Raw genomic sequence first — 27,311 nt, 5'->3', positions numbered from 1 at the left:
TCCTAATGAAATTTAGGAGAGTAGACTTGTTACAAAGGCAGAAGGAAGTGAAGAAAGTTTTCAGAATGGTATTATGAAAGCTATTAACAATACAATTTCATCTGATTCACAGGAGGTTCTAAACTAGAGACAGTGATATCAACTGCAATGCTATTTCTGTAATCTAGAAGACAGGTATTGGAGGCATGAATCAGAGGGCATGCACGAATATTGAGGGAACATAACTTAATAGAGAAATGCTGTGAAGAAAGAATTGACTTTATATGTCCCATTACTGAATATCAGATCGATAGAGAGACCAAAGAGCATGGCAGACATTTACATCTTGATGACCGCTGAGTAATGTTATCATTTGCATAACAAAGAGGAAACGAATCAGGTTTTCCATCGATGAAACAAAACTCACTTGCAGACACTGTAGATTTGAGAGATTGCCACAGATCAAGGTTTAGATACATACCAAAGAGTTGACAATGAGTTGGAAATGTGGCTGTAACTCCAGAGATTTGGGAAGTGGTAAAAATGGATATAACGGTCATCTGCATATAGCTTGAAGCCAGGAGATTAAATCCTATTGAAAACAGGGAGTGCAGTATAAACGAGAGGATCAAGTGTTCCTCCCAGAGACTCCAGTGTTCAGAGAGTTGGAAGAGAAGAAAGGACTAGATACAGAGAGAGAGAGATACAGAGCAGTTGGGGATGACAAAGAACCCATTGAGTCTAGAGGCTTTGAGAACAGAGTTGCAATTATGGTAGAAAACCTGAGAGCTGAAAAGGTGGCACTTGATTTAGTGACTAAATATCATTATGTTTTGAATAAATGAATGAATGAATGAATCAAGCACGGGCTACGGAAGGCGGTAAGTGAAAGAAAGAGGCACAGAAGGGGACATTAACAGGGTGAGAGGGAGTGGCGTGTCTGCAGAGAGAGCCAGGCACACGGGTCTGAGAGGCTGCACTGCTTTTGGGCAGGGCGAGGCTCCGAGAGAGACAGAAACTGAAGGTGAAAAAGTGATTGGGGATTTTCGATGTTCATTCAGGAGTAGAATGAGATGCATGCTCGAAGTCATAAAAATACAAATGTAACTATCAAAAAGACTGGGTGGCAGTTAAGTGATGCAATGAGGGAAAAGTAGGGGTTCACAGTGGATGGTCTCTCTTCTCGGTAAATTATTAGGAAAACTCCCATACAGGCAGGAATCGCAAGGTAGCTCAGGTGGTCTCGCCTCAACGGGTTCACACAAACTTCAATGAGTACAGATCAGATTGTCCAGTTTTTAGTCAAATGGGAATAACTGATGTTTCTAAGGTATTGGGAATTTTTAAGATAATGAATGGATTTTATTTACCATAGGAGATAGTCACCTGCACGGCTATCTTCCCTATTACGAAACCTTCACCCTTCCTTGTAAACCATCCACTAAACACTGCAATGGAACCCTCTAAACACAGGGATGTCCAACCCATGGCCCATAGCCCACGTGCAGCCCAGGATGGCTCTGAATGCGGCCCAACACAAAATGGTAAATTTACCTAAAACATTATGAGACTTTTTGTTTGTCTGTTTTCATTAGTGTTTGTGTATTTAATTTGTAGCCCAAGACAACGCTTCTTCTTCCAGTGTGGCCCAGAGATGCCAAAAGGTTGCACACCCCTGATAGAGGAATCTAATCTAATCTGTCTGAAGTTCTTTTGAAGTGGACCACACACAACCTGCAGGCGGCTGTACAGGCTCAGCCCCTCTGAGAAATTTTTTTAAATCTTTTTTTTTAAGATTTAAAAAATTTATTTATTTTTAGAGAGGGAAGGGAAGGAGAAAGAGAGAGAGAAACATCAATGTGCGGTTGCTGGGGGCCATGGCCTGCAACCCAGGCATGTGCCCTGACTGGGAATCGAACCTGGGACACTTTGGTTCGCAGCCCGTGTTCAATCCACCGAGCTACGCCAGCCAGGCCTAAAATCTTTTTTCGTAGTAAATAATTAAGACATAAACTTCACCAAACCTAACTATGTGTCACATTCTCTTCCGATGTACCCCCTTCAGAAGCAGGCAGAAAAGATCACCCCTCATTCAGGGGAATCATGCCTTTTCTCTTCTAAAACAGAACATCGGGTTCATTTCCATAGCTTGTGTTAACTGAAACAGATTAAGTGAATCTGTTGAATATTTTATGCTATCTTATATATTTTGTAATATTTAGATAAAGGTACAGGGGGAAAAAACCGAGCCGAGCAAAATTAAGTTCATTTATAATTCCTTCATTAAGGAGTCATACCTGAGCAATGCCTTAATGAGGTGGTAATGAGGTAAAAATGTGCTGCCAGAATGGGCACGGGAGAAAACCTCCTGGAAAAGACAGCTCAATAAAGTGATAATGAGGGCGGAAAAACTTATTGCTTTGTCTTGGCTTACGCTCCTCTATTTGAGGATGTGCACCATTATTCTTTAAGTCTTGGAGGTTTCGACGGGAAGATGGTGCTAACAAGAGTCTAGACAGTCAGGGAGAGTGAGGAGGGTAAAGAAGGGAAGGGAGAGAAAAGGGAGGATGGCCGTGAACTTAAAACGGGCATAAAAGAGCACCTCCCGCCTCTGTAAGGACTATAAGCATTTTATTAGTTCCTATAATGTGGACACACTGCTTATAGTAAACAGTACTGTGTGGCAGAATTGTATTTATTTACTGATAATGAGAAAGCATATTAAGTTTCTTGTTCAACTGTATACAATTAGCTTTGTGAAAATGTAGGTGGGAATTTAACAGAGGATGAGGGTGAGTCACACGGATTTTCTCACCTGGTCTCCTTGGTTTAGCTTTGCAAGAAAAGTAGCCAAGGATATAGGGCATAACTAAGCTTCAAATGTTTCCCTGTGGGAATCTTTCAGGGGTAACAATTTGCAGCCTCATGTATCATTTAACTGCGCCAAATAAATCACTGATTAAATTCAACCACTATCTTAAAATCAATGAGTCTTTAAAAATGTATACTCTCTCGCCATGAAGCGCAGGTCTATAATTTCTAAATTCCCATTCAGAGTCTAGTTTTGATAAGAGTCACTTCCATACGCACTTTTCAAATTGCTCTACTCAGCAAACTAAGTTAACTTTTCTTTTCAAACGAAATTCTAGGAAATGTAGCAATCCAGTCCATGTCATTTTCATGCTCTGACGTATACGAGGCTATCATTTCTTGTATTTGTAGGTTTCCTTCAATGCTGCGATGGTGGAGAACTCCACAGAGAAGATTCCTTGTGTGGAAAGTATTAAAAAGTACATAGTACAGGACCTGGTTGCCATGTGATTTTTTTGTATAAATACTACCGAGCTTATTATACAAGTTTAAATTAGCCAACTTAAGAGATCATATGAAGAAGGTTGCAGTTATGTTTTTTAAATAGAATAGGAGTGGGTATTTCTATAGAGTGAAAATATAATAAAGGCATCTATATAGAGTATATATTTCCTTAACATATCCCATCTCTAGAAAATCTCCCCAAACAGTTTAATAAGTTTTATCCATTTCCCCGATTCTTTCAAAAGTTACATGTAATAAACCTTTCATGACCTTAATGATTGTTTATAACCATTGGTAGCCTTTGTAAGAGAGAACCTCAACAGGCAATTACATAATGAAAGTACAAATCACTACTATGAGACTCCACATTCATGAAGAATCAACACATATTAAACCTACGGCCCTTCCTAAGGTATCTGTCTAATGACTATGTTATACTCCTGAAACTAGTATGTTCCTTTATGTCAAGTGTAACTGAAAATTTGAAAAAACAACAAAGTAAAAAAAAAAAAACCCTACAGAAGTCACACTAACAACTCCTACTGGCATGCAGAAACTCTTTGGTGGGTAGAGCAGAGAGTAGATGGTGACAGACCTGTGAAGGAACTGGGCTCCGGGTGGGGTCGGAGGTGGCGACGTAAGCAGCCTGTGTGTAGGCATAGCTCTTGAACCGAGGCTTAGGAGAAGCAGGAGTTCGTTCATAGCCCTGTGCTAGACTGACGGTGATCTGTAGAAAGGGATTGGGGGAGGGGGACAGACAAGAGGAGGAGACATCATCAGTAACCCTGAAAAGATTGCTTGCCCAGACCTAGAATAACCAACATTAGATGGAAACAGTGAGATGAGAAGTTTAATGGTAAACACCTACACAGCGCTATCAGGAACGGGTGTGCTCCAAGCAGTGTGGTGTGCAATGTTGTGTTGGAGGGCAGATAATCGGGGCAGATAGGAGGGTGGGATTTAACCATAAGGGTTCCATACTGACACAACTCAGGCACAAGTAGGGGACAGTGCTCTTCAGTCCCGCAGAAACAGGCATCCAAAAGCTATTTCCTCTGAACCCAAAGCAAACACCACCAGAATCCATCGGGTCAATACCCTGGAAAGGACTGAAGTGCTCATAAACTAAATACAGAGCTAGCTCAGTAGGGTGAGAAAATTAGGCCTAAGCGCTTCCCATGCCTTCAGCAGAAATTTGGCTAACAGCTTTTTCAGCATTGTTTGTGTCAGAAAGATACAAGAACACACCCCAAACATCCACCACTGGGAGCCAGAACGAGTCGTGTAATGGAAGAATCCCACGGGATTCTGTACCATAATACAATCAAAATCTTTCTCATATGTAGTCTCCATTTAATTTTTACTTAAAATATTTCAACTAATTCATCTGAGCAAAAGTGTTACCTGGAACAATCAAAATGTGTTAGTACATCAACAGGCTGCCACTAAAAATAAGAAAATATTCTTCACTAGAGCACCTGCCTTCGTTCTTGCTCTAATTCTTGGCTCTCTGCTCCAGTTGAGGAAAAATTCCATATGTATATGAGCCTATCTTTTATTTCATTTTACATAATGAAAATAAAATATATGCTGCATTCCATATTCACATAATATCGTGCCTATCAATAGCAGAGTATTTTAACAATGTTCTTTGAAAACAGTATTATAGTCCCTGATATCAGATAAAATGTTAAAGGTTTACGGTTAGTTTCTCCCTCTGGCCCCCCCATATATATATACACACACACATATATACATATACACACACACCATAGAATATATATACACATGCACACATATATTATGCTATGTATACAGATAGTACATTTGTGTGTGTGCTGCATATATATAGAAATACACTATGCCATGTATAGTGCATTTGTGGTGCGGTATAGTGTATTTGTGGTATATATCCACAAATATAATAGATTTATATACCAGTATGTGTATGTATATGATGCTGAAAAAGGCACATAAAAGGGAAAACATCTTTGGCGTTAGCTGCCCTTTCAGCACTTTACCTGTTGAGAATAGTGCATTTGATGATGTAACTGAAAATGCTCTTCTCTGGTAACCCTGGATGGCCTGGGCAACATCTCCACTTCCTGGATGGCTTCGAGGCTCACTTGTTGAGGCAAAACTTGAAAGAGTGACGTGATGTACATTAAGATGGACTTCTTATCGGGATAAGTGGTGGCAACATCTGTAAGCACATTAACACCACACATCAAATTCTGGCTTCTATATTTGCGTCTCTAAAAGGGGAATGAACAAATCAATGTTACAGGAAGAAGACAGATTAATGAGCACTCGATTGTCCATGAATATCCTCCAGAGACTAATTAGGACATGATAATCAGGCCCAAAATGCCCTTCCGATTTGGCAGACCAATGAGATGAGCACTGAAGTTCATTTCTTTTCCTCGGTTCACAGAAAAACTTCATTCCAAACTACTTTTTCCGAAGTCAAATGGCCAGGCCAGCCCATCTCAGAGAGTGGTTCTCATTAGATAAGAAACAAAAATAAAAGATTACACCTACCTTTCCATGGAAAGTTATATTAACATGTCAATGAAAATGGTGCATTGGTAATTAAGCAATTACACAAAAGAGCTTAATGCTTCAGCCCCCAGTAAAGAAAGCTTAGCCCTCCTAATCACACTGGTGCTGGTTAAGTGTGTAAAGGGCAAAATATGTCTCTGTGTTGAAATGAACCATGTATTTTCACAATAAAAATAAAATAAAACAATTACACACCATATGTAGAATGACTTGTAATATTCCTTAAGTATATTAAAAATACTTGTTTACATTATGGCTCATCTGTTAAGGCCAGATGCTGCTTGCCTCCTCAGGCTACAGATATAAATTTAAAAGTCCTTCGCAGAAAGTTGATCTGACAGTATGTCCTTTGCCACATCCAGGGAATGAAAGGAACCTAGCATTTAAAGTCAATAATAATTTGTAATAACACACATAGTAAGTGGAAGCTCCTTCAAAAGGTCCTTTTGCTACTTGGCATTACAATTTATCCACTGAGCTCATGCCAGGGAACCAAGATGCAAAAATAATGCTTTGTGTGAAGTGTATCATTAATCCTGGAAGTGTTAAAACATAAATCCTAGTAGGAGGCCAAGTCAACTTTACAGCAATATGCCAGGAGTTTTTCCTGCCGTAAATTTATCTTAGCTTAGCCAGCATTAAAAAGGCTGTCTTAAATTAAATGTGTATATTGTGGACAGGTGTTCTGATTACGAGTAAAAAGTTTCAAGCCCACTAGCAAAAGAGGAGGTTGAAGAGGTCACCTAGTCCATCCCTTCACGAGTAGCTGGAACATGATTAATCAGAACAACTATTTTTAAAGAGTTATACAGGAGGAAAAAGTTAACTAATGTTCCTTGGTCTGCTTCTATCCATAGTATAATACAGTACTTCTCAATTTTTAATGTGCACATGAATCACCTGGGGATGATTTTTAAAACCAGGATTGGATTCAGTAGGTCAGGGATGGAGCCCGAGGCTCTGCATTTCCAACAAGCCCCTAGGTGATGCTAAAGCTGCCAGCTTGAAGACCACACTTGGAGTAATAGGGTCAAAGACATTACAGGGAAGCAGACTCTTATACCATCTACCATTTCACTGTTTCACTTGTTTTTTTCAAAAGGCACTTACTGGACACTTAAATGCACGAGGCTGAGAAGTACAAAGTTGTGCATGTTCTCCGCTCATTATCATTCCATTATTAACCAAAAGAGAGGGAAGACATCTTTTTGCAAGCATTTTTAATGGGAGAGCTAAAAGCTACTTTGTACAGGAGAGTTGCCTTTCTAACGAAGTCTCCCTAACCTAGCTTTGCAATTCGGAAGCCTAAACTCTCCCTTTCATTTGATAATTGTTTTTCAAGTGCCCATTGTACGGTGGATACTGTACTTCACCATAGTTTGAGACTGCAGAGTGTTTTCTGCCTAGTCACTAGTAACTAGTCAGTTTTATGGGTGATGAACATAATTTAGAATTCTGTTTTTCCGTGCATTAAATAAAACCGTGCTGGAGATAGGCACCCAATTAGAGAAGGTTGATCCAAGACTATTTACTGCTACATTATACACAGGCATGTGTCTATGTTCAGCTTCAAATAGATACTGTGACTATAAAAATAAAGGTAAAAGTAGGTCAAGCATTATTTATATTGCCCCAAGCAAAAGTCTAAAATTATAATACATTGTAACTGCATAAAACACCTTGTGCATGAAAGCAAATAGTCATAAATATCAATCATTATAATACATAGGCACTGTTTGACCACACTGACATTTTTGCCCCAATTTATTACCATCCTACATCTGAGGCTTTGTGGGATTCAGCTGTAGCAATAGGTAGAATCCAATATTTTTTATTTAAAAAAAAGAATGCAGACATTCTAAAAGATATTAAAGTTCCTGAACATATATTTACAAGATATTTTGGGACATTATCCAGGAAATTAACAAGACAGAGAATGCATGGATTCTTTTCACAATCTGGACTAATAAAATAAGTAATGAAGAAGAAAAGTACAACATAATTGCATTGCTGAACAGAATGTAAAATGCGTTTCTCCAATTGACACAATTAGTGCTTTGGCATGTTCAGAAAAAGGAAAAAATTACACATTATTGGGGTTCCAGAAAATTCTTTACGAATCGGAAACCCAAATCAGTACGCATAGAATGTCATTAGCTGGAAATTCTTCTACAAATGAGAAAAGGTTTTGCAGGCAGTGGAGAAGCATGAGCCAAAGAGCAGAGGCTCAGACAGATTAGAGCTGGCCCTCTGGATGTCTTAGCCGTGAAGAGGAAGAGAGTGAATAATAAGATAACAGGGGAAGATCGTGTGTGCAACATTGAGAGATCATCAACAGCGAAGTGACAAATTTGGCCTTGGTTCAGTAGGTTGGAGAGCAACTACTTTTGAGCAAGATTGTGACACCATTCAATTTTTTGTAAAGTGGAACTGTTGAGTGCGGAACGGATTCATGGAGGAAAATAGCAGGCTGGGACCCAATCTAGACAGGAAGTGCTGGAGAACTGCAACAGGCTGTGCAATGAAAACAAGGGCAGGCATGACAGAAACGCCAAGACAGGTCCAAAACGACTTCATTGAATTTTCAAGTCACTCCAGAGTCTTTGGAAACACCCAAACACAAAATTCTGTCCTATGCTCTGAGGGTACAAAGATGAACAAATTGAGGATAAACTGGAGGAGGACAGAGGGGGAAAACACTGCTCGTTCTGTAGCCATGGGAATGAGTGGCCACCAACACAACTTTCAATCTCATTCCATCAATTAACAAGGACCTGCCTACATGGCCTTGATCTCGCTTCCCTAAGCGGTGACCCCTCCCTTCTGAGAGTCTGTCAGTCAGGAGGGAATTCACTCCAATGAACAAAATTGTGAATGCAAACCTGTTAGCGGCAAAACGCCACCAGGTGCTACCGGTGGTGTTAGCGCTCGGTTCAGCAACCTCTGTACTTGAGTTCTGGCTCAAAAATAATTCAGAGTCAAGACTGAAACATGAGCAAAAGTCACAGAGGTAGAAGAGGTGAGCAGTGGAAAAAGTGAGCCAGCTGGGCTCCGCGGGCTCAGGAAACAAGTTACTGAGGCAAAAGAAGGGCCCCTGGAGCTTAGGAAAAAGAAAGGCAGAGAGAGCGCGCCCGGGGGAAGGAAAGGGGGGAAGGGTGCAGGCGTGCTCCAGAGAGAGAGAGCGCATGGTGGGTCCTCTGTTGCAAGAGTTCGTATCCACTCTCTAAAGGTGGGGGTCTTAGGGGAGGTCCCAGATGAGGATCTCAATGGAACACTCATCAGCTTTCCAAGTGTATCTTTTCTGGGTCATGGTCTCTACTGATTGGTTGGTGCCAGGGCACAGGTCATAAGTCATCACAGCCTGGCCTTGCTGCTTTTCTGGGCCCGGAGCTGAAACACAACAGAGGCCTAGACAGGACCTCTAGTTTGACCACAACTCTGATTCTGTGCTCAGCAGGCCTGAGACTTTGTGGGTAAGATTACTTAATACTGATCAGTACCTCATTGTCCTGATATCCTAATGCTTAAGGGTGTGATCATACAAGGGCCCATATGGGAGTTGTGTGAGGCTGTTATTCTCCGGCCCCCCTGTTCCTCCTCTGAGGGTGTCTACCACATGACTAGCGACATGCTAGGGGAGGAAAGGTCACCCTGGGGGTGAGGTCCCACCCTGCAACTGTCCATTGCTAGGCACCTGGGTGCTTTCTGCCCTGGTGACATTCCATACTTGGCCTATGCTCCTACCCTACTTGTACCTGTCTGCCTACTACAAACCAATTAACAATGGTCGTACCTGAGCAGTGAACCACGCTTTTCAAAGTGACATCAGCCTGTGACTCTGAATATTCACACATCTCATACCCTCTGGGTTTCCCCCCAAACCTAAGAACACTCTATTTTAAGAGACTGGAGTTGACCGGCATAATTTCCTCCTATATAAGTAAGCAATAAACTCAGCTTTGTGTTTTCATTTCAAATATTGAGTGACAGTTTAATCATTTGATAACATTCAGGTGATGAAATTCACTTGTAAATTTAACTTTATTAAGGGGAAATTATTAGAGGAGAGTGTGATGCGGGGAAAGAACTAGCGACCCTCAATCTAAAAGTTTGGGTTTTTAAAAATCTGTACCTAAATATTGATAACCGTAAAGAAATCTCTTTAACATCATTTACTTCTCTTTCCTTATCTGTGAAATACAAATCAGAGTAACCAATCTCACCATGGTGTTCTGAAGGTCAAATGCAATAATAAGGTTTGGAAAAGACAGTGAATTTTATTAAACCTTGATATTGTTGCTATCTTGCAACTTTTCTTCTTTATTAATAAAAAAATAGATGTAGTTGTAACAGAACATTAATACTATCAATAGGAAGCTAGAAGAAACTGCTTGCAATGAAAGGCCATCCATCATTTATTACAGACTTGTGAAACAATTTTGCCTGTCTTAGAATATGCTTAGCCTTTGTTATAGTATGCATATTCAGTGGGTGAGCCATACAACAAATAATGATGCACTGTACATTACACTGGGAATCAAAAGAAATTTCATGACTTGGGGGTAACCCCTCACTTATGGTAATTGTACCAAGGCTGGGACTCTATGAGCCTAAACACTCGTTAGAAACTGAATAAAGGGAGTAAATGAAGCCGTAGAAATTGATGACAGTTGTGTAAGACAGCAACTGACTAAAAAAAAATAGTGTGTAGACTTCCTTTGAGGAAGCTGAGAATGATGGAATATGATTTACATTTTTTAGCATAAGACATTAAAATATATGAAGTTGCTCTGGCTGGTGTGGCTCAGTGGATTGAATGCTGGCCTGCCAGCCAAAGGGTCACTGGTTCAATTTCCAGTCAGGGCACATACCGGGGTTGCAGACTGGGACCCCAGGTGGGGGCTCTTGAGAGGTAACCACACATCAGTGTTTCTCTCCCTCTCTTTCTCCCTCCCTTTCTCTCTCCTTTCCTCTCTCCTCTAAAAATAAATACAATCTTTCAAAAGAATAAAAAATAAATAAAATGTATGAAGTGAAAGTGGCCATATCCCCAAAATAAGAACTTACCATTGAATAAAAGTAACCTTTGCACTGACACCCTACTTTAGTATAGGTTCGTTGCCACAAAAGTTTAATAATTTCCAATCTATTCTCTTTTTTTAAGATTTTATTTATTTATTTTTTAGAGAGGGAAGGGAAGGAGAAAGAGAGACAGAGAGAAACATCAATGTGCAGTTGCTGGGAGTCGTGGCCTGCAAACCAGGCATGTACCCTGACTGGGAATTGAACCTGCGACACTTTGGTTCGCAGCCCACGCTCAATCCACTGAGCTATGCCAGCCAGGCCCGATCTATTCTTTAAAGCCCTCTGAAAATGTTGAGAACTCATAATACTGCTAAGAATATGTTATTTAATGAACAATAACACTGATTCTGATGAGTGTTTCCATGCCAGTCAGAATTTTGATAGTAAGGGTTATAATGGAATGTAGGAGACCATTCTGTGCGGCATGGGCCCAGCTCCCACTGGGAGATGCACAGGACCCATGTCCGTGGATAGGTTCTCCCGTGGGGAATGAGGCCTGCAAAGTATCTAGGCCGCTATGGGTCTTGCTCTTGCTAAAACTCCCTCACCCTGATTTGAGGCAGCAAATGTTTACAACTAACTTCCTAAAATCTATGCTAAGTCTTCCAAGGATGAATGTAACCAGTTCAACCAGTTTTCCCCTGCATTTGCAAATATCCTTCTTCTGTGATGTGATTAGCTGCATCTTCTCCTTTGTCTTCTGTAAAAGGGAACCACCTAAAGCAAACCTGTGCCTAGTAAATGAGGGCCATCATGTCATGTAATGAGAAAAGGAAATAAAAGCCTGTTGTGGCAGAGGCCGTGGCATTTGCTCATCTTGAGAGAAAAGCTGTGCTGTCCCTTTTCCTCCACAGGACTCAGTAGTTCGTGTGAATGTCTCTCCCCCATCCACAATGTGGCACACCCCAGGAGCCAGGGTCTGCATCAACGGAATAAATCATTTAGTGAAATTGCATTGTCTTTCAAATGAGGAAACTGAAGGTCAGAGCGGTGTGATGGCCATTTCCAAAGCCAGTCAGAATCGGAATTATAAGCCAGTCAGGTGCATCAGACTTCTCAGTACCTTACCTTTCTTCTTTCAGAGAAGGCTATCTGAGTGCATTTTGAAAACTGAGAATCTCTAAGGCATTATCCAAATGGTGACCCTGTGGTCCAGGGGGTTCCATTACCAACCATTATCTATGTTCTCTGTTGTAGCAGAGATTTCTATAACTAATAACCAAGGTATGACAAGAGTAAGTACACGTAAAAATGCAACTTCAGTAGTAATCAAAGAAATGCAAACTGAATAAAGATGTGTGGATTCTTAATTGCATTCCTTTGCCTAGTAAATTATCAAAGAATGACAAAAGGATAACAATCAATGTTGCAGACGCTTCAGTGATTTGGCTAAACTCCTACGCTGCTAGAAGAGTTATCACTTAGTTCCAAATTTGTGGAAACTATTTTGGCAATGTCTACTAAAGCCTTCAAAATGCCATATTGGAAGACCCAGTGATTTTGCTTCTAGGAAGCTACCACAAGGAAATAATCAGGAATTTAAATAAAGATGTATATAATTTATGTAAAGTTTAAGCACTACTTACAATACCCAAAAAGTTATTTATCATACAAAAAAACAAAGGAAAGAATGCAGACCACTCGAATGGCTTAATATTTAGAGAATAGAAATGATGGAATGAAAGCACATAATTGTATATGAAGATTACAAAGCCATTCAAAATGTTGTTTTTGAAGAATACTCGACAGTATCTGAAAATAAATTCTTTATAATGTAACAACAAAAGAACAGGATGGAGCCCTGGCAGTGTGGTTCAGTGGATTGAGAGCTGGCCTGAGAACCTAAAGGTCACTGGTTCTATTCCCAGTCAGAGCACATGCTTGGGTTGCAGGCCAGATCCCCAGTTAGGGGCATGTGAGAGTCAACCAATGGATGCATCTCTTGCACCTAGATGTTTTTCTCCCTGCCTTTGTCCCTCCCTTCCTCTCTCTCTAAAAATAAATAAAATCTTTTTTTTTTAAAAAAAGGGCAGGATGGTATAATTTCAGTGGAATATAATAATTTGATGGAAAACACTACAACAACTTACTTCAGGAGATTAGTGACATGGGTATACTGGTGAGATTAAAACTAATTTCTTTGTTTTCCTTTGCCCTATCTATATTTCCCACACTCTGTATTCAGCACTCACTAATTTTATAATCAGATTATATAGTCTGTGTTATAATAAAAGTATCTGTAAAGGTAGAAAAGAAACAATAAAACTAAAGTTTCACAGTTTCCTTTCAGTATGCCCCCACTGCAAAAAAGAAAATTCAATGCAAATGAGTTTGTTAGGAAAACTGGAGCCTGCAACAAAACCATTCTTATCTTGGGCAATCAACCTCCAGAAAGTCTGATTAGCCAGCTGCCAGGCGCAGCCTTGAAACACCTCTGGGAAATCTAAACACGAGGCTCCACTGTCTAAACCTCAGGTCAGTTTGCTGCCAGGAGAAAGCCAGGAATTGAAATACTGGATTACAATGCATACCCTGTGTGATCGGAAAAACGCTGGATTTCAAAGATAACGCATGCATCAATATGCGCTGAGAAAGCTTGGGCGGCAAAGTTGGGTCAGCCTTTTAAGAGTTTTCTTTAAAAAATTAAAAAGAATGTCATTTTAAACACCATGATCAGAATAGTCCTGGATCATTTCCCACAGAATGTGTATTAGGAACAAAGACAATAAAGATAGCTAAATTTCCTGTTTGTAAGAGAAGGGGAAATGGGTGAACTGGGAAGCGGAGACTTGTGCTCACAAACCAGACGTGGTCAGATAGCTGTACATACGAAAAGGAGAACACGTCCACGTAGACATAAAAAAACTCGTTTTTCCTAAAATAAACAAATATAGATGTGTTTATTCTAAGAAATTCTAAGGAACTTATTGTTGGAAGCAAACCGGATTATCATTTGAGGTTTACAAATGAAGAAAGAATGTAGTGGCTCTCTAAGCACTAGAGTTTGTAAATTTCAGGCAATATCATGGCAAGGACTAATTCGTTACAGCATTAGATTGTTGTTTCCAATTTTGAGATGTTTTATCCAGCCCTACAGTCTACATATATGCATTTTCCATTTACAAGTTACACATCAGATACAGAGCCTTCTAGTAAAAAATAACTTGCGCAGCTCGCCTCAAGTTAAATTCCTTAATATTCTACAAGACATGTTCTGCCTACACTCAGTTAAGTACCTTTTAATTAAGCCATTCCATAATTTTAGCATTTCATTCACAGATTCAACTTGCTTTTATCATCCAATAACAATGCTTCTCACTAAAGGACTATAAAATATAGTAATGAAAATAATTTGTATTAGAAAGATGATTCAGTTTCATGGCAAGATTAATTATAAAAACAATGGCTTTTATTGATCCACAAGAAACACTAAACAATTTTATCTTGCAAATATCCAATTATTCCAGTCAAGATGCCTATGGTGTAGATAGCAGAAAACTCTTAACTGTCACCGTGATACAAGTAGAAAACAGTGCTAAAAATACATAATGCTTACTTAGGGCCTAACAGAGAAAAACAAAAACAAAAACAAAAACAAAAACGAAGCAGGTGCTTACAGGAGACTTTGGATACCGTAACAATGAATTCAACTCTCTGGCCATTAACTAAACAAGGTCAAGTGTATGTGTGCAAAGAAACACCATGCATTCAATCCAATAAACAAATAAAGGTAATGTTATGGATTTTGAAAAGTATCAGATTGACAATACGAGACACTGAGAATATAGTTAGCAAACATTGATGGAGTTATTATCTGTGCCAGGCTGTGTCCTAATCTGTGAGGATATAGAGGTAAATAAATGAGCCCAGGGAGCTGTTCTCATCCAACTTTGATATTAATAGGGAAACAAAATTACAAAATAGATAATTTTCAAAATCCTCAATTCACCACTTTCCAATCTACCCCACTCATCTAGTTCAGGGGTGTCAAACTCATGTTCACCGGGGGCCACGTCAGCCTCGCGGTTGCCTTCAAAGGGCCAAATGTAACTTTAGGACTGTACACATGTAACTGCTCCTTAACTAGGGGCAAGGAGCTTGGCGCTGCCGCTGGGTAGAAACAAGATGCCGGACCGGATACAACAAGGTAGAGGGCCGGATTCAGCCTGCGGTCCTTGTGTTTGCCACCTGGGCTCTAGCTTTTTTTGCTTCACTGTATAAAAAAGTGTCTCTACAAATTCACTATCTTTGCTAGTTGTTTTTTTTTTTTTTTGATGGGGGGAGGTGGGTATTTAATAGGAGTAGTGTTAATAACAAACATTCTCATAGTGCCTGAGAACAGATGCACAGAGAAGCCTGTGGGTAAAAGTCAATTAAATGGAAACTGTCCACCAGTTCTGACCTCACAAGTTTCAGATACATTGAAAGATTTTTTAAACTGAATATCAAATGTCTTCTGTGTGCAGCTAACCCAAGTAAAATGTTCTATGTTTGCATTTTCAATTCCAAAATGCAACTAATTTGCAACATTCTCTTGTCCAGCCACTCACTGCATCTTTACCTGAACAAAACATATTTCTTTAGCAAAAATATCCCTGGCCATTTTAAAACCTCCGAAAGACTTTGCAGTACATGTTCCCTACAAGCAGGAGAACAGAAAGGAACCTGACCTAACAAATAGCACTTAGCCCATCCGTGTGGGAGACTTTTGATAGAGAAACATTTGTACTTTCTTACAATTCTCTCTACATGCTTATTGTGGGAAGAAGCATTGGCGTTGCCATTTGAGAGGGAAGTATTTTGGCTCGGTGACATTTAACTCTGCTTCTGTAATTGTCACCTGCTGTTTTTGCGCTTTGCTTTTGATCTAACCAAATTGGCTTTTTCATCCCACTTTTTGCTAGAAAAAGCACCGTATGTTTTCTAAGCATTCCCACACCATATCTTCTCTACTAATACAAAATATTCTATTTCTAGCCCTTCATTCTCTACAGAGTTAGAAGTGACAGTTGATAAACAATGAAGTCAGAATGGAGATGCTCATTTCATTTGTTAATTATGGTGCTTTCCTATATGTTTTGGGATTTGGAATTGGCCCGGATGGTGAAAGGGCTATCCCAAGGTACATCTCTCAACAATACGAGCTTAAGGCAGAGACTGTGTGTAAGAACAATCATTTTTATATCACATATTATCAAAATGTATCTATTTCCATATCAAAGACCTTGACCTGTTGAATCAGACATAACTTCAGCAAATCATGGCTCTGCCCCTTATAGGTAAGAGATTGCGATGAAATCAGTGTCCCTGTGACCCAGTTTTTATCTGTAAAATGAGTCATTTTAATATCCCACAAATAGCTAGTGATGGTGCATGACAGAGAAAATGAAGACACAGACTAAACGCTCAATATACAGCATCTATCATTTGTCATGGCTGTTTCCAACTGGTGCATGCTTACAATCTGTGAGTTTGCCTACACTTATACATTCATCAAATATCTGTGGGCTGTCTAACATGTGTAAGAGGTGGCATCAGTTCACTGGAGAAAGAATCATTTTTGTAATTAGAATGGCTCCATGTCCTAATGCCTATGGTAGAAATTGGTGGACGATGGGGCAATCCTGGAGGCAAACAACCCAGATGTGAACCTCTCAGGCACTCATAAATAAATATTCACAAATAAAACATTTATTACAGAAGAGTGATGCCGGCATCACGTTAGATATGATGGGTGGCATCATGGCAGCGCCGGGTGCCATCTGCAACATCAGAAGGATGGCTGTAGTGTTTAGCAAGACAGCATCACAAACAAACATCACAAAGTAACTGCAAGGTAACTGATGGCAGAAGAGGTTTCCGTGAAGTAATCCCCACTTCTGCAGTATCCTACATAAAAACTGGACACAGTGGCCAAAGAACATGGAGTTTCTAAGTGTAGTTTCTAAGCACTAGCAGAGGCGACCTGATAAAGCACACACACAAAAGTGGCAGACTTGAATACATTTTTCAAACCACATAGACACATTCTGCTTTTGACAGTACTATTAAAATTTCATTTCGGTATGAGTTTGGGGTTTGTAACTTCCACCAATGCAGTTGGGGATTCCCAATTTAATTACACATACAAATCAATGATAAATAGCTTTTAACATGAAAATTGTAAATCAGAACCTCACAAAAGTGGAAATAATCCAATGTGACACAATGATGGAGAAAGGTACAAGTGGAAAAAGGGAATAAGCATCAAAAAGTCACAAAATAAGCAAATACTGAGAGAATGGTAAAAGTAACTTTTTATATAAGAAAATATAATCAATGATGTTAAAAAAGCATAGAACATAATTCAAGTGGTTAATTTTCACAGAAATTTTACATATGCTCAATAAAAATAGAGGATATTTTGTTGAACAGAATTTGATGTGTTTATGTGTGTTGAAAAATACTGCATAAATGGAAGTATAAGGCAGAACAGAGAACATAGTTAAGTCAGATGTATATGTGAAATCTACAGAACAAAATAAACAAAATGAAATAAGAACAGACTCATAGTTACAGAGAACAAACTGATAATTGACAGAGGGGAGAGGGCTTGGGAGACTGGGTGAAGAAGGTGAAGGAATGAAGTACAGATTGGTAGTTACAGAAAAGTCACAGAGATGTAGATTACAGCACAGGGAATACAAGTCAATAAGATTGTAATAACTATGCATGGGGCCAGGTGGGTACATGGAAATATCAGGGGGACCACTCTGTAAAGTACAGGATTTTCTAACCACTATGCGGTACATCTGAAACTACTACAGAATAATATTGTATGTCAGCCATAATTGACAAACAATAAAAGAACATGGTAACTTGTGAGAGAGAAGTAGATTATTTTTCCATGATCCTAGCTACAGAGTTTGGATCTTAACTATCAGAAAAAAACTCCATCTTGCCACCACAATTCACATCTATTGACACCCGTACCCAACGACGTGTTCCTCCCTCCTCTTACAATCAAAGTGTCCCCACTGCAATTAGGGAAACTCTCTCTGCTTGTACATTTCACTTGTTCTCTGCTTGTACATTTCACTTGTTCTCTACTGAATCATCAATCTTTCCTCAGCCCACGAACATGCTTTCTTAACTTGAAAGACAAGACAAATGTTAAAAAACACGGGTAGTGCAGGGGTTCAGAAGGAGTCACCTCAAAATGTGCTTCTGTGGTTAAATAGATTGTTTCCAGCTAAAAGCAACCGAGACCCTGTAGGCTCAAGAAAAACTCCTGCACCCCCTTAACTACTGAGAAGAATCTGAATTAGGGGCCTTGCCCAGAATAAGAGGTTACCAGAGATAACCTTTTTTGACCCATCTATGGGGCAAGGCAAACTTCTAATTACTGAGCGTCTTGTTCCCCTTAATGACCTTCCTCCCCTCTGAAGCCCCAAGGTGTGTTACCTCATCCTCAGCTCAGAATGTCATAAAGACCTCCTTTCCCCCTTCTGTCTCTGACTCTCTCATGCGTGTGGGGTTCCCTTACATATGTATGTAATTAAATGTGGTCCTTTTCTCTTGCTACTCCATCTCATGTCTATTTGAGTATTAGGCCAGCCCAAAGAACCTCCATGGTACGAGAGCCACCCCTATAGTACAATGCTAAACTGGTTCTCCAGAAGAAAAACAGAAACAGCCCCGGCTGGTGTAGCTCAGTGGATTGAGTGTGGGTCTGCGAAGCAAAAGGTTGCTGGTTCGATTCCCAGTCAGGGCACATGCCTGGGTTGTGGGCCAGATCCCCAGTAGGGGACGTGTGAGACACAACCACACATTGATATTTCTCTCCCTCTCTCCTTCCCTTCCCCTCTCTACAAAACTAAAAATAAATAAAATTTGAAAATAAAGAAAGAAAAACAGAAACAAAGAAACAAGCAGAACTACAACAAAATCCCTGGTGGACACAAATTAATGATAAATAATCATTTTGTAGTGTTTGCCAATTTCCATGGTATAATCCTCCCACCATATATGATTTCAAGTTACCAATAGTTTAACGTGTTGCAATAATTCCTGAATATCGAGCAATCTGCTCTCATGAACCGGTATGATCTCACTGCACTACACCACAGTACCTCCTGAGGGGGTGCTGGTTTGTCCATGCTCTTCCATTTCTCTGTTCCCTTCACAACTGAACATTTTTTTTTTTAGATTTTATTTATTTATTTTTAGAGAGGGAAGGGGGGGAGAGGGAGGAGAGAGAGAGAGAGAGAGAGAGAGAGAGAGAGAGAGAGAGAGAGAGAGAAACATCATTGTGCGGTTGCTGGGGGTTATGGCCTGCAACCCAGGCATGTACCCTGGCTGGGAATCGAACCTGAGACACTTTGGTTTGCAGCCCGTGCTCAATCCACTGAGCTACGCCAGCCAGGGCTCATTTTTTTTAATAGATAGGCTCAGTTAAGGTAAAGAGATTTTTTAAAAGATTTTATTTATTTATTTTTAGAGAGAGAAGGGAGGGAAAAGAGAGAGAGAGAGAAACATCAATGTGCGGTTGCTGGGGGCCGTGGCCTGCAACACAGGCATATGCCCTGGCTGGGAATCAAACCTGCAACAGTTTGGTTCACAGCCCACGCTCAATCCACTGAGCTACGCCAGCCAGGGCTACACCAGAACATTTCAAATGTTTCAACTCTGTTCTTTGTACTTACTTTCCGACCCCTGCCCCCTTCATTCAACTCATCTACTCAGTGTCTGTATACACCAGTCACTGTTCCAGATACTGGGAATGCTGCAGTGGACAAAGCAACGTCGCTGCCTTCGTGGAGCTTACATTGTAGTACAAACACAGACAATAAATAAAAACCAGTCCTCAGGCTCTCAGATTTCACGTGCTATAGAGAATAACAAAATGAGTAGGGGATGAGTGGAGTCAATATTTGCAAGAGGATGAGCTCAGAAGGCCTCTCAGAATTACTGGACCAGGGAACTGGTGTCTGCCTCTCTGCTCCATCAATAGCTCCATTTTGCCAAGTCTAACGAATGCTTTTCTATCTCCGCCTCGCTCTGTAGCTCCCAATAGTGCTCTCTCATTCTTAAACTGCTTGAGTTTTCTGGATTCTTTACCACTATGGTTTTCAGGTTTTATACCTATCGAGCCATACTTCCTCGGGTTCTCTTTCTGGCCCAACTTATTTAAATGATATGAAATTTTGGAAAGACTTAGAGGTTATGATTGGGCTCTTCCCTGGCTACACTTAATCTTCCCTAGGGTGATGTCATCCAATTTTCCCTCCCTCCCTCCCCCTCTCTCTCTCCAATAATACCTATATTCTAATGATTCCCAAATACCGATCTCCAGCTGAGACCTCTCCCCTCAGAAGGTAGCTTGGGTTTTTTATGTACAAAATGAGACTCTTGGTTCCCTTCAAAACCATTGGTCTCCCGATTAATCACCACCATCTCCAAATGTGGCAAGGACATTCTTGCATTGTGTCAGGCTGTCAACTTAGGAACTGGCCTTGCTTTTCCTCTTTTCCGTATTGCCTCATTTGACCCAATAACAAGCCTTGTCCTGTCTGTCTCTAAAAGAAATACATGCACTCACTTATCTTCCGGTTCGCCGTTACCATTCACCCAAACCATGACCCCTGCCCTCTGGAACCATCGCATTCACATCCTAGCTGTTTCCATGCCTTTCCATCCATTCTGTAAGTAACAGCGAGAATTATCTTTTGAACAGAAACTAAATGGCCACATCCTCATACTTAAAACCTTTCAAAAGCTTCTCATTGCTTTACAGTAAGTCAAAAGTATTTCCATGCCCTATGAGTGTACGACAGGACCCAATCCTGCACACTTAGCTAATGGCCATCTAATAGCCTCTCTCTTTCTCGCCCACTACCTTTTGGATATATTGGCTTTGCTTTATTATCTGTAATGACACCAGCCCTTTTATACCTCTTGGTTTCTGCACTTGCTACTCTCTTTACCTGTTAACATGTTCCCCGTCATTTTGCACTTTTGATTCATGTGCATCCATCAGGTTTTAGCTCATATGGCATCTCCGCGGAGATGCGTTTCTTGAAAACCCTATTTTAAAAAGCCAATTCCCTTTCCTATGATTTCACACTGGCTTATGTCCTTTTATGGCATTTATCACAAACTCTAATGATTATGCTTATTTATTCATCCCTTTCCTGTTATCCGTCCCTCTGCAGTAATATAAGGACCACCCAGGGCAGGAACTCTCTCCAAATTGTTTTACCACGCGCTGACACAAATAGTAGGCACTCAATCTTTGTTAAATTAGTAAATAAATGAACGGGCAGATAATTATGGCTGCAGGGAACAAAGGTTCACTTTAGTGAAGTGAAATACAGAATCAGACTTATCAGACTCAATTGAAAATTGAGAGCTGGCTGAAGGGCAAGAAGGCACTGGAACAAAAACCAGGCAGTATTTATCTCCCTCCAAAATTATGTGAAAGAGATTCCGTTTGATACTTCATGACTTGTCATCGAGCACCAATTACGTACACGGAATTCTGTTATGCGTTCCCATTTACCCTTCAGCACTCTCTCATGAGCTAAGAATATTGTCCAAGGTCATAGAGCTAGTAAATGATAGTCCGATTAAAAGAGAAAAAAAGAACCCTGAGTTCATATCCCGGTTCTCTCCTTTCGTGTTCCTGAGCAAGTGCAAACCAGCTGAGCCTTGGCTTCCTCTTGTATTGCGAAAGTCTTTCTTAAAGTATCGATTACATTCTCACAAATAAGACTTCATTTGTATAACCACTCTAGCTTTAGGAAACGATCCCATTTTTTTTAAATGGTAGGAAAAGAAGCCTTCATTCCTAAATGAGAGAGCATGACCAGGTTAATTAAGAAGCCTGTGAGGGATGATGGCAAAAGTTAGTACGTTTTTAATTCAGACTGCAAATACCAAGCTAACACTCAAGGCATGGGAAAACTATGGTGCTCATGGTCACTAAGATTTGGCATAGACTCTACAAAACAGCACAGTACTCTTCATCGAATTCATGTTCAAAAATTATTGACTATATCAACAGAAACATTTGTCCGAGTCCTCTCTGAAAATCCTTAAAATGTGGATGAAGCAGATTTCTTGGAAATTTTGTACTAAGTGTCTGAAGACCGTGTCTTGAAGATTCAAGCAAGCGAAAGCCTTACCATCTCACTGAAGCTGTGACTAGTGGTTTCCGTAACCTACTGCATAATTGCAATTCTAAGAGCAGTTCTTTAAAAGAAGCTATGCAAATGAGAAAGGGCTTCGGTTAAGAAACAGAAAAATTTGGCATGAGAAACACATCTATAAACAATTAAGACGGTCACCTGCATAACTGCTTTGTGTGTATGGGTCTTATTTGAAAAGCAATGCCATTTGTAATTTTCAAACTCCTCCTCTCTGTTTCCTAATGGCTGGGCGATGGTTAAAACTAGTCTGCTAAATATTATGAGAGCTAAGTTTAATGATGCAGCTTCTGGTTCTTCTTGATTCTCAAATTTCAGCTTTTCTCCAGCGGTTTTCCTTCAGGTTCAATGCTGCTAATGTGGGTCTGGCCCTGCTAATGGCTGTATGCCCCAGAGCTTGGTATTGCTAGCTCAGCTACCATATCCTGCAAAGTCAGTCTCATCACCTGCAACTCTAGATCCCATTCAGGCTCTGGCCTTAGGCCAACTAACTGGGCCCCACTGCCATCTCATCCCACCATGGGGAGCCTGTTCCTTGAAAATAAACCTCACCCTCAGAGGAAACAGGTCAGATTGATGTTCTTGGCTCCAAGAATTAAGCTTTTGGCTCTCCCTGATTTTTTCTTTTATTAGTTTGGATGTAATCCTTCACTTTTTTTTAAGATTTTATTTATTCACTTCCAGAGAGGGAAGGGAGGGAGAAAGAGAGAGAGAGCAAGAACGAGAGACAGAGAGAGAGAGAGGGAGAGAGAGAGAGAGAGAGAAACATCAATGTGCGGTTGCTGGGGGCCATGGCCTACAACCCAGGCATGTGCCCTGACTGGGAATCAAACCCACAATGCTTTGGTTCGCAGCCCGCGCTCAATCCACTGAGCCATGCCAGCCAGGGGAATCCTTCACTTTTAAACATTTTTATCACAAAAGTAATATATATTTATTATAGTGGAAAATTAAAACAGTACTGAGTATACAAACTGAATAATGAAAACACCCTACATCTCTGTAACACCCCGGTCCTATTATCTAGAGATAAAACTTCTTAGAAAAAGCTATGCTATCTGTCTGTATTCACCCATCCACCCATCCATCTGTCCATTTAGCCATCCATTTATCTATGCATCTGCCTGTCTGTATAAAGAGATCAAACTACATACACAATACCTAGAATAGAATCTACATTCCTATAAACCTTCATGGGCTATGCCCAGGTAGTATCCATTCAAAGTCCTGTTCTAGAACTCACCGGCTCTATCTAATTTTAAATAAGAAATCTAGTTTCTTCACATCTTCATCTATAAAATGGGGTTAAGGCTTCTGAAAGACTTACGCTAGCCCTGGCTGGTATGGCTCAGTGGATCAAGTGCCAGCCTGTGATCCAAGGGGTCATTGGTTCGGTCCCCAGTCAGGGCACATGCCTGGGTGGCAGGCCAGGCCCCTGGTAGAGGGGCACATGAGAGGCAACCACACATTGATGTTTCTCTCCCTCTCTTCCTCTCTCCCTTTCTCTCTAAAAAATAAGTAAATAAAATCTTTTTTTTTTTTCAAAAGGACTTAGGATAAATGTAAGTACTTAGAAAAATGCCTATCGAAAAGTGGGCTTCCAGCAAAATTCAGCTTCAAATGTATGTACATAGTAGATGCATACAATTTAGACTTCGACAATTATTTTTCATAAAGTATGCAATCATTCATTGATGTATTTACTCTACAACCACTTGCTGTGCACCGACCATAAGCCAAAGACTATGCTAGGCACTACCGTCATAACACTGAGCAAAAGTTAAAGCAAACACAAGCAGACCTGGAGTCTCACTGCACGGAGCCTGTAGCCCGATGGGAGAGATATACCTGCCTAGCGTTCCAGGGTATGGGATAAAACTGGAACTACTGTGAACAATGTTGCAATGAGCATCCTTGTCTATTGGGTATAGATAAGTATGACTAGTCCTGTAGCTCTAATTCCTAAATGTGAAGTGCCAGGGTGAAAGACATGTACACCTCCATGTTTTCAAAGATAACTCAAATTTTCCTACTGAAAATTTCCCAAGTTGTTCTTCCACCAAGGGAAATACAGGCCTCGTTCCATGAACCCTCATCATCACGGGATATGGCACTTTGCATTTCTTTCATTATTAGCAGGGACACATGCAGTGTCAGTATGTTATAATTTCTAAAGCAGGTGGCCACTTAAAAATAATGTCTTGACTATTACCATACATTGATATTTATGCTAACTTTGGGATTATGGTGACAACCACACATTTCCTCCCCTTTGCGCAATTTATGTTCAGTGTGTTCACCCAACACATCTCTGCCTTTCACTACTTGTGCCCCAGGTGACTGACCCTTTCACACTGCGTCGCCTAGGGCCATTTGCTGGCTGGATTCCAGCTGCATTATGTCAGTGAAAAGGACCAGCTGGAGATGCAAAGCTAGGGAAAGAGATGGCTGTGGGTATTCTTCCTCCACAATTTCCTTGTCTCAGAGCTCCACCTTACAGTAGCTGGTTCCTTCCAACAGCAACATTTCCCAGCACATTGTCCTCCCTCCAGCATTCCAGCTCTCACTGGACTCCATTTACCTCCATTCATTCTGTCTGTCCCCTTTCCCCTTAAGTCCTACCGGTAGTGCGTGCTTCTAACTGTGGATCCTGTCTGGGTGACTCACTGGCACCTCTTTGTTTAAAAATGCCATACCTCTGTAAATAATTCTCTTCAACTATCTGAGGCGAATTCCATTTCTTGCTGGGATTCTGTTATACTTTCTAAAATGATAGATAGCCCTGACTGGTGTGGCTCAGGGGATTGAGCTCAGGCCTGAGAACCAAAGGGTGACTGTTTCAATTCCCAGTCGGGGCATAAGCCTGGGTTGTGGGCCAGGTCCCCAGCAGGGGGCACTCAAGAGGCAACCAGACATTGATGTCTCTCTCCCTCCCTCCCTTCCCCTCTCTATAAATAAATAAATATTTTTTAAAATAAATAAAAGCTTTGCCTTAATTCTCTTATAAACGTATAGCAAATATTAAAATTTCACTTTTAGCATATAATTTCTCTAGCAAAAAACGTTTTGATTCTAGTTTAGACTGAAGTGTAAATGATTAATAACATTCCATGTTTAAAGTGTTTCATTTAAACAAAATTAATCTTTAATTGATGCATCTTTAGATGGGGAAAGAGGCTGTATCCCTGATAGAATAATAATTTGATTCATTTACTTACATAAGTAGTCAACTAGAGAAGGTAGAAAGGAAGCTAATTTATAATCTCTAACTATAACTGGACATAGCAGGAAATAAGGTGAATCCCCAGGCTTCCTCTGTCGTGATTACCATAGCAATGACCCTGAAATTATATCCACACTCATTATCTCTGTTGGCATTCGCTTACTCCCATGAATTAAAATAATTAAATTAAAAGAGATTGGGCATGTACGAGCAAAGAAAATCACTTGGAATCAAAAAGGCTGCTGAGATTCAGATAATCTTGATAGAGCTAAGCTTCTCGAGGTTTATATGAACCAAAATGCAAATTAGCCCTAAGCTCTGAGATCTTTTTTTTCAGTTTCTCATTATAAATTTGCTACTCTCTGTGAGTGTTCTGTGAAGAATGAAGCCGATTAAATTTTCAGTAAAAAGTATATATGGTGCCAAGAAATCAGAGTCAAGTAACTCTATAATTCTAGGTCTTTGTACTAAGTGAATTAAAAGAAAAAAAGAAACCCAAGTGTCGCAACGTTTAAATTAATTATGGTAATGTGCACTTGCCTCCAAATATTAAAGTACAATAATGGAAACAAAATTTTATTTGGGCACAAAATAAGTCTTTTGGATTTTGTACAGATGCAAATTATGTTGTGAGCATATTACACAGGAACTTACTTTTTTTTCTAAATTTAAGCTATTTTCACTAGCAGGGTGCCCTGGCCCTATTTCTTTTCATTTATTTAACACAATAAATGTTACCAGTCCCTCCGTGCTCAGGTGCTGTGTAATTGTTTCTATGGCTACCATAAGAGCTCAGCACATAATGACAGCTTCCAACCTCTGAACTTGTACGGCCAAGTGGATTCTATCATATTCTACCTTGAAATTCAAGTTTATACACTTACACATACACAAAGGACCCGAGAGTCTTTTCAAAATATTTTAAGAAAATAGTGTCTTAATTACATTTTGATGATCAACTTGATATTTTTCTTAAAGGTAATTCATCCAGAGTAGACTGGAACCTACTGAATGCCAGGCTCTGGTGCTGGCTACTGAAGGTAAATACTGCCCAAGACAGACACAGCCCTGACCTCACCATGCTCAGAGTGTACAGGACAGAAGTTAATTCTAATGTGTGAGGCCATATAGTACAGATTTGTCTAAATTTTACATATTTAAATGATTTAGACCCTGGCTGGTGTGGCTCAGTGGATTGAGAACTGGCCAGTGAACCAAAGGGTCTCGGGTTCGATTCCCAGTCAGGGCACATGCCTGGGTTGCGGGCTAGGTTCCAAATAGGGGGCACTCAAGAGGCAACCACACACTGATGTTTCGCTTCCTCTCTTTCTCCCTTCTCTCTAAAAATAAATAAATAAAATCTTTAACAAAAGGCATTAACATTACTTGGACATTTTATGTCTGAATAAGCAGCTCAAGAGTCATCACAAATATTTTAGGAGTGAACTCGAACTTTACAGAACAGTGTTCGCCTAACAAGTCCCTCTAGTATTACTACTTCTTCTAGCTTCTTTTCTTTAAGTTTGGAGGGGAAACAATATGAACTTTAGGAACATAATGTATTTTCAATGTCCAGTACCAAGCCTGACTCAATTCTCACTCATCAATTACTTGTAAAAAAAGTCTTTTAATAGTCACAGGCAGGAGGCATCCAGCTCTTTGCTCTTCGGTCACATAATACAAATTGCTTGCATTCTCTTATTTGGTCCGTAGACCTCTCTAAATCAGCACTTTCATCTATGTGGAAATGGTATTCTGTTTGCATAGTTAGCCCTCATATGAATTTTTGGTGCCTTTCTACAAACAACTTAATTGAGTGCTAAATTCAGTGTCTCAAAACAGGTTGAATATACATACAGAAAATAGTTTTTTCCTGACTGGCGTAGCTCAGTGGATTGAGCACGGGCTGCAAACCAAAGTGTCGCAGGTTCGATTCCCAGCCAGGGTACATGCCCGGGTTG

At 40.2% G+C, this 27,311-nt stretch overlaps 1 protein-coding gene across 2 annotated transcripts in view; it reads right to left on the bottom strand.

The window, feature by feature from the left end:
* The window catches only part of DMD (dystrophin), a 1,939,942-nt gene that overhangs the window by 1,449,311 nt on the left and 463,320 nt on the right, over nt 1–27,311 (bottom strand). For both annotated transcript variants that reach the window (XM_045855895.1, XM_045855896.1), the window contains exons 8-9: nt 5,316–5,497; nt 3,890–4,021 (exon numbers count right to left, since the gene is read on the bottom strand). In XM_045855895.1, coding sequence (XP_045711851.1) covers nt 3,890–4,021; nt 5,316–5,497 — 314 coding nt within the window. The remainder of the gene's footprint in view (nt 1–3,889; nt 4,022–5,315; nt 5,498–27,311) is intronic.

Source organism: Phyllostomus hastatus, unplaced genomic scaffold, assembly GCF_019186645.2.
Source record: "Phyllostomus hastatus isolate PE091 unplaced genomic scaffold, TTU_PhHast_1.1 phas_scaffold_12, whole genome shotgun sequence".
NCBI classification, from domain to species: Eukaryota; Metazoa; Chordata; class Mammalia; order Chiroptera; family Phyllostomidae; genus Phyllostomus; species Phyllostomus hastatus.
The sequence above is the reverse complement of the archived record's forward strand: the minus strand, read 5'-3'. Positions and strand labels throughout refer to the sequence as shown.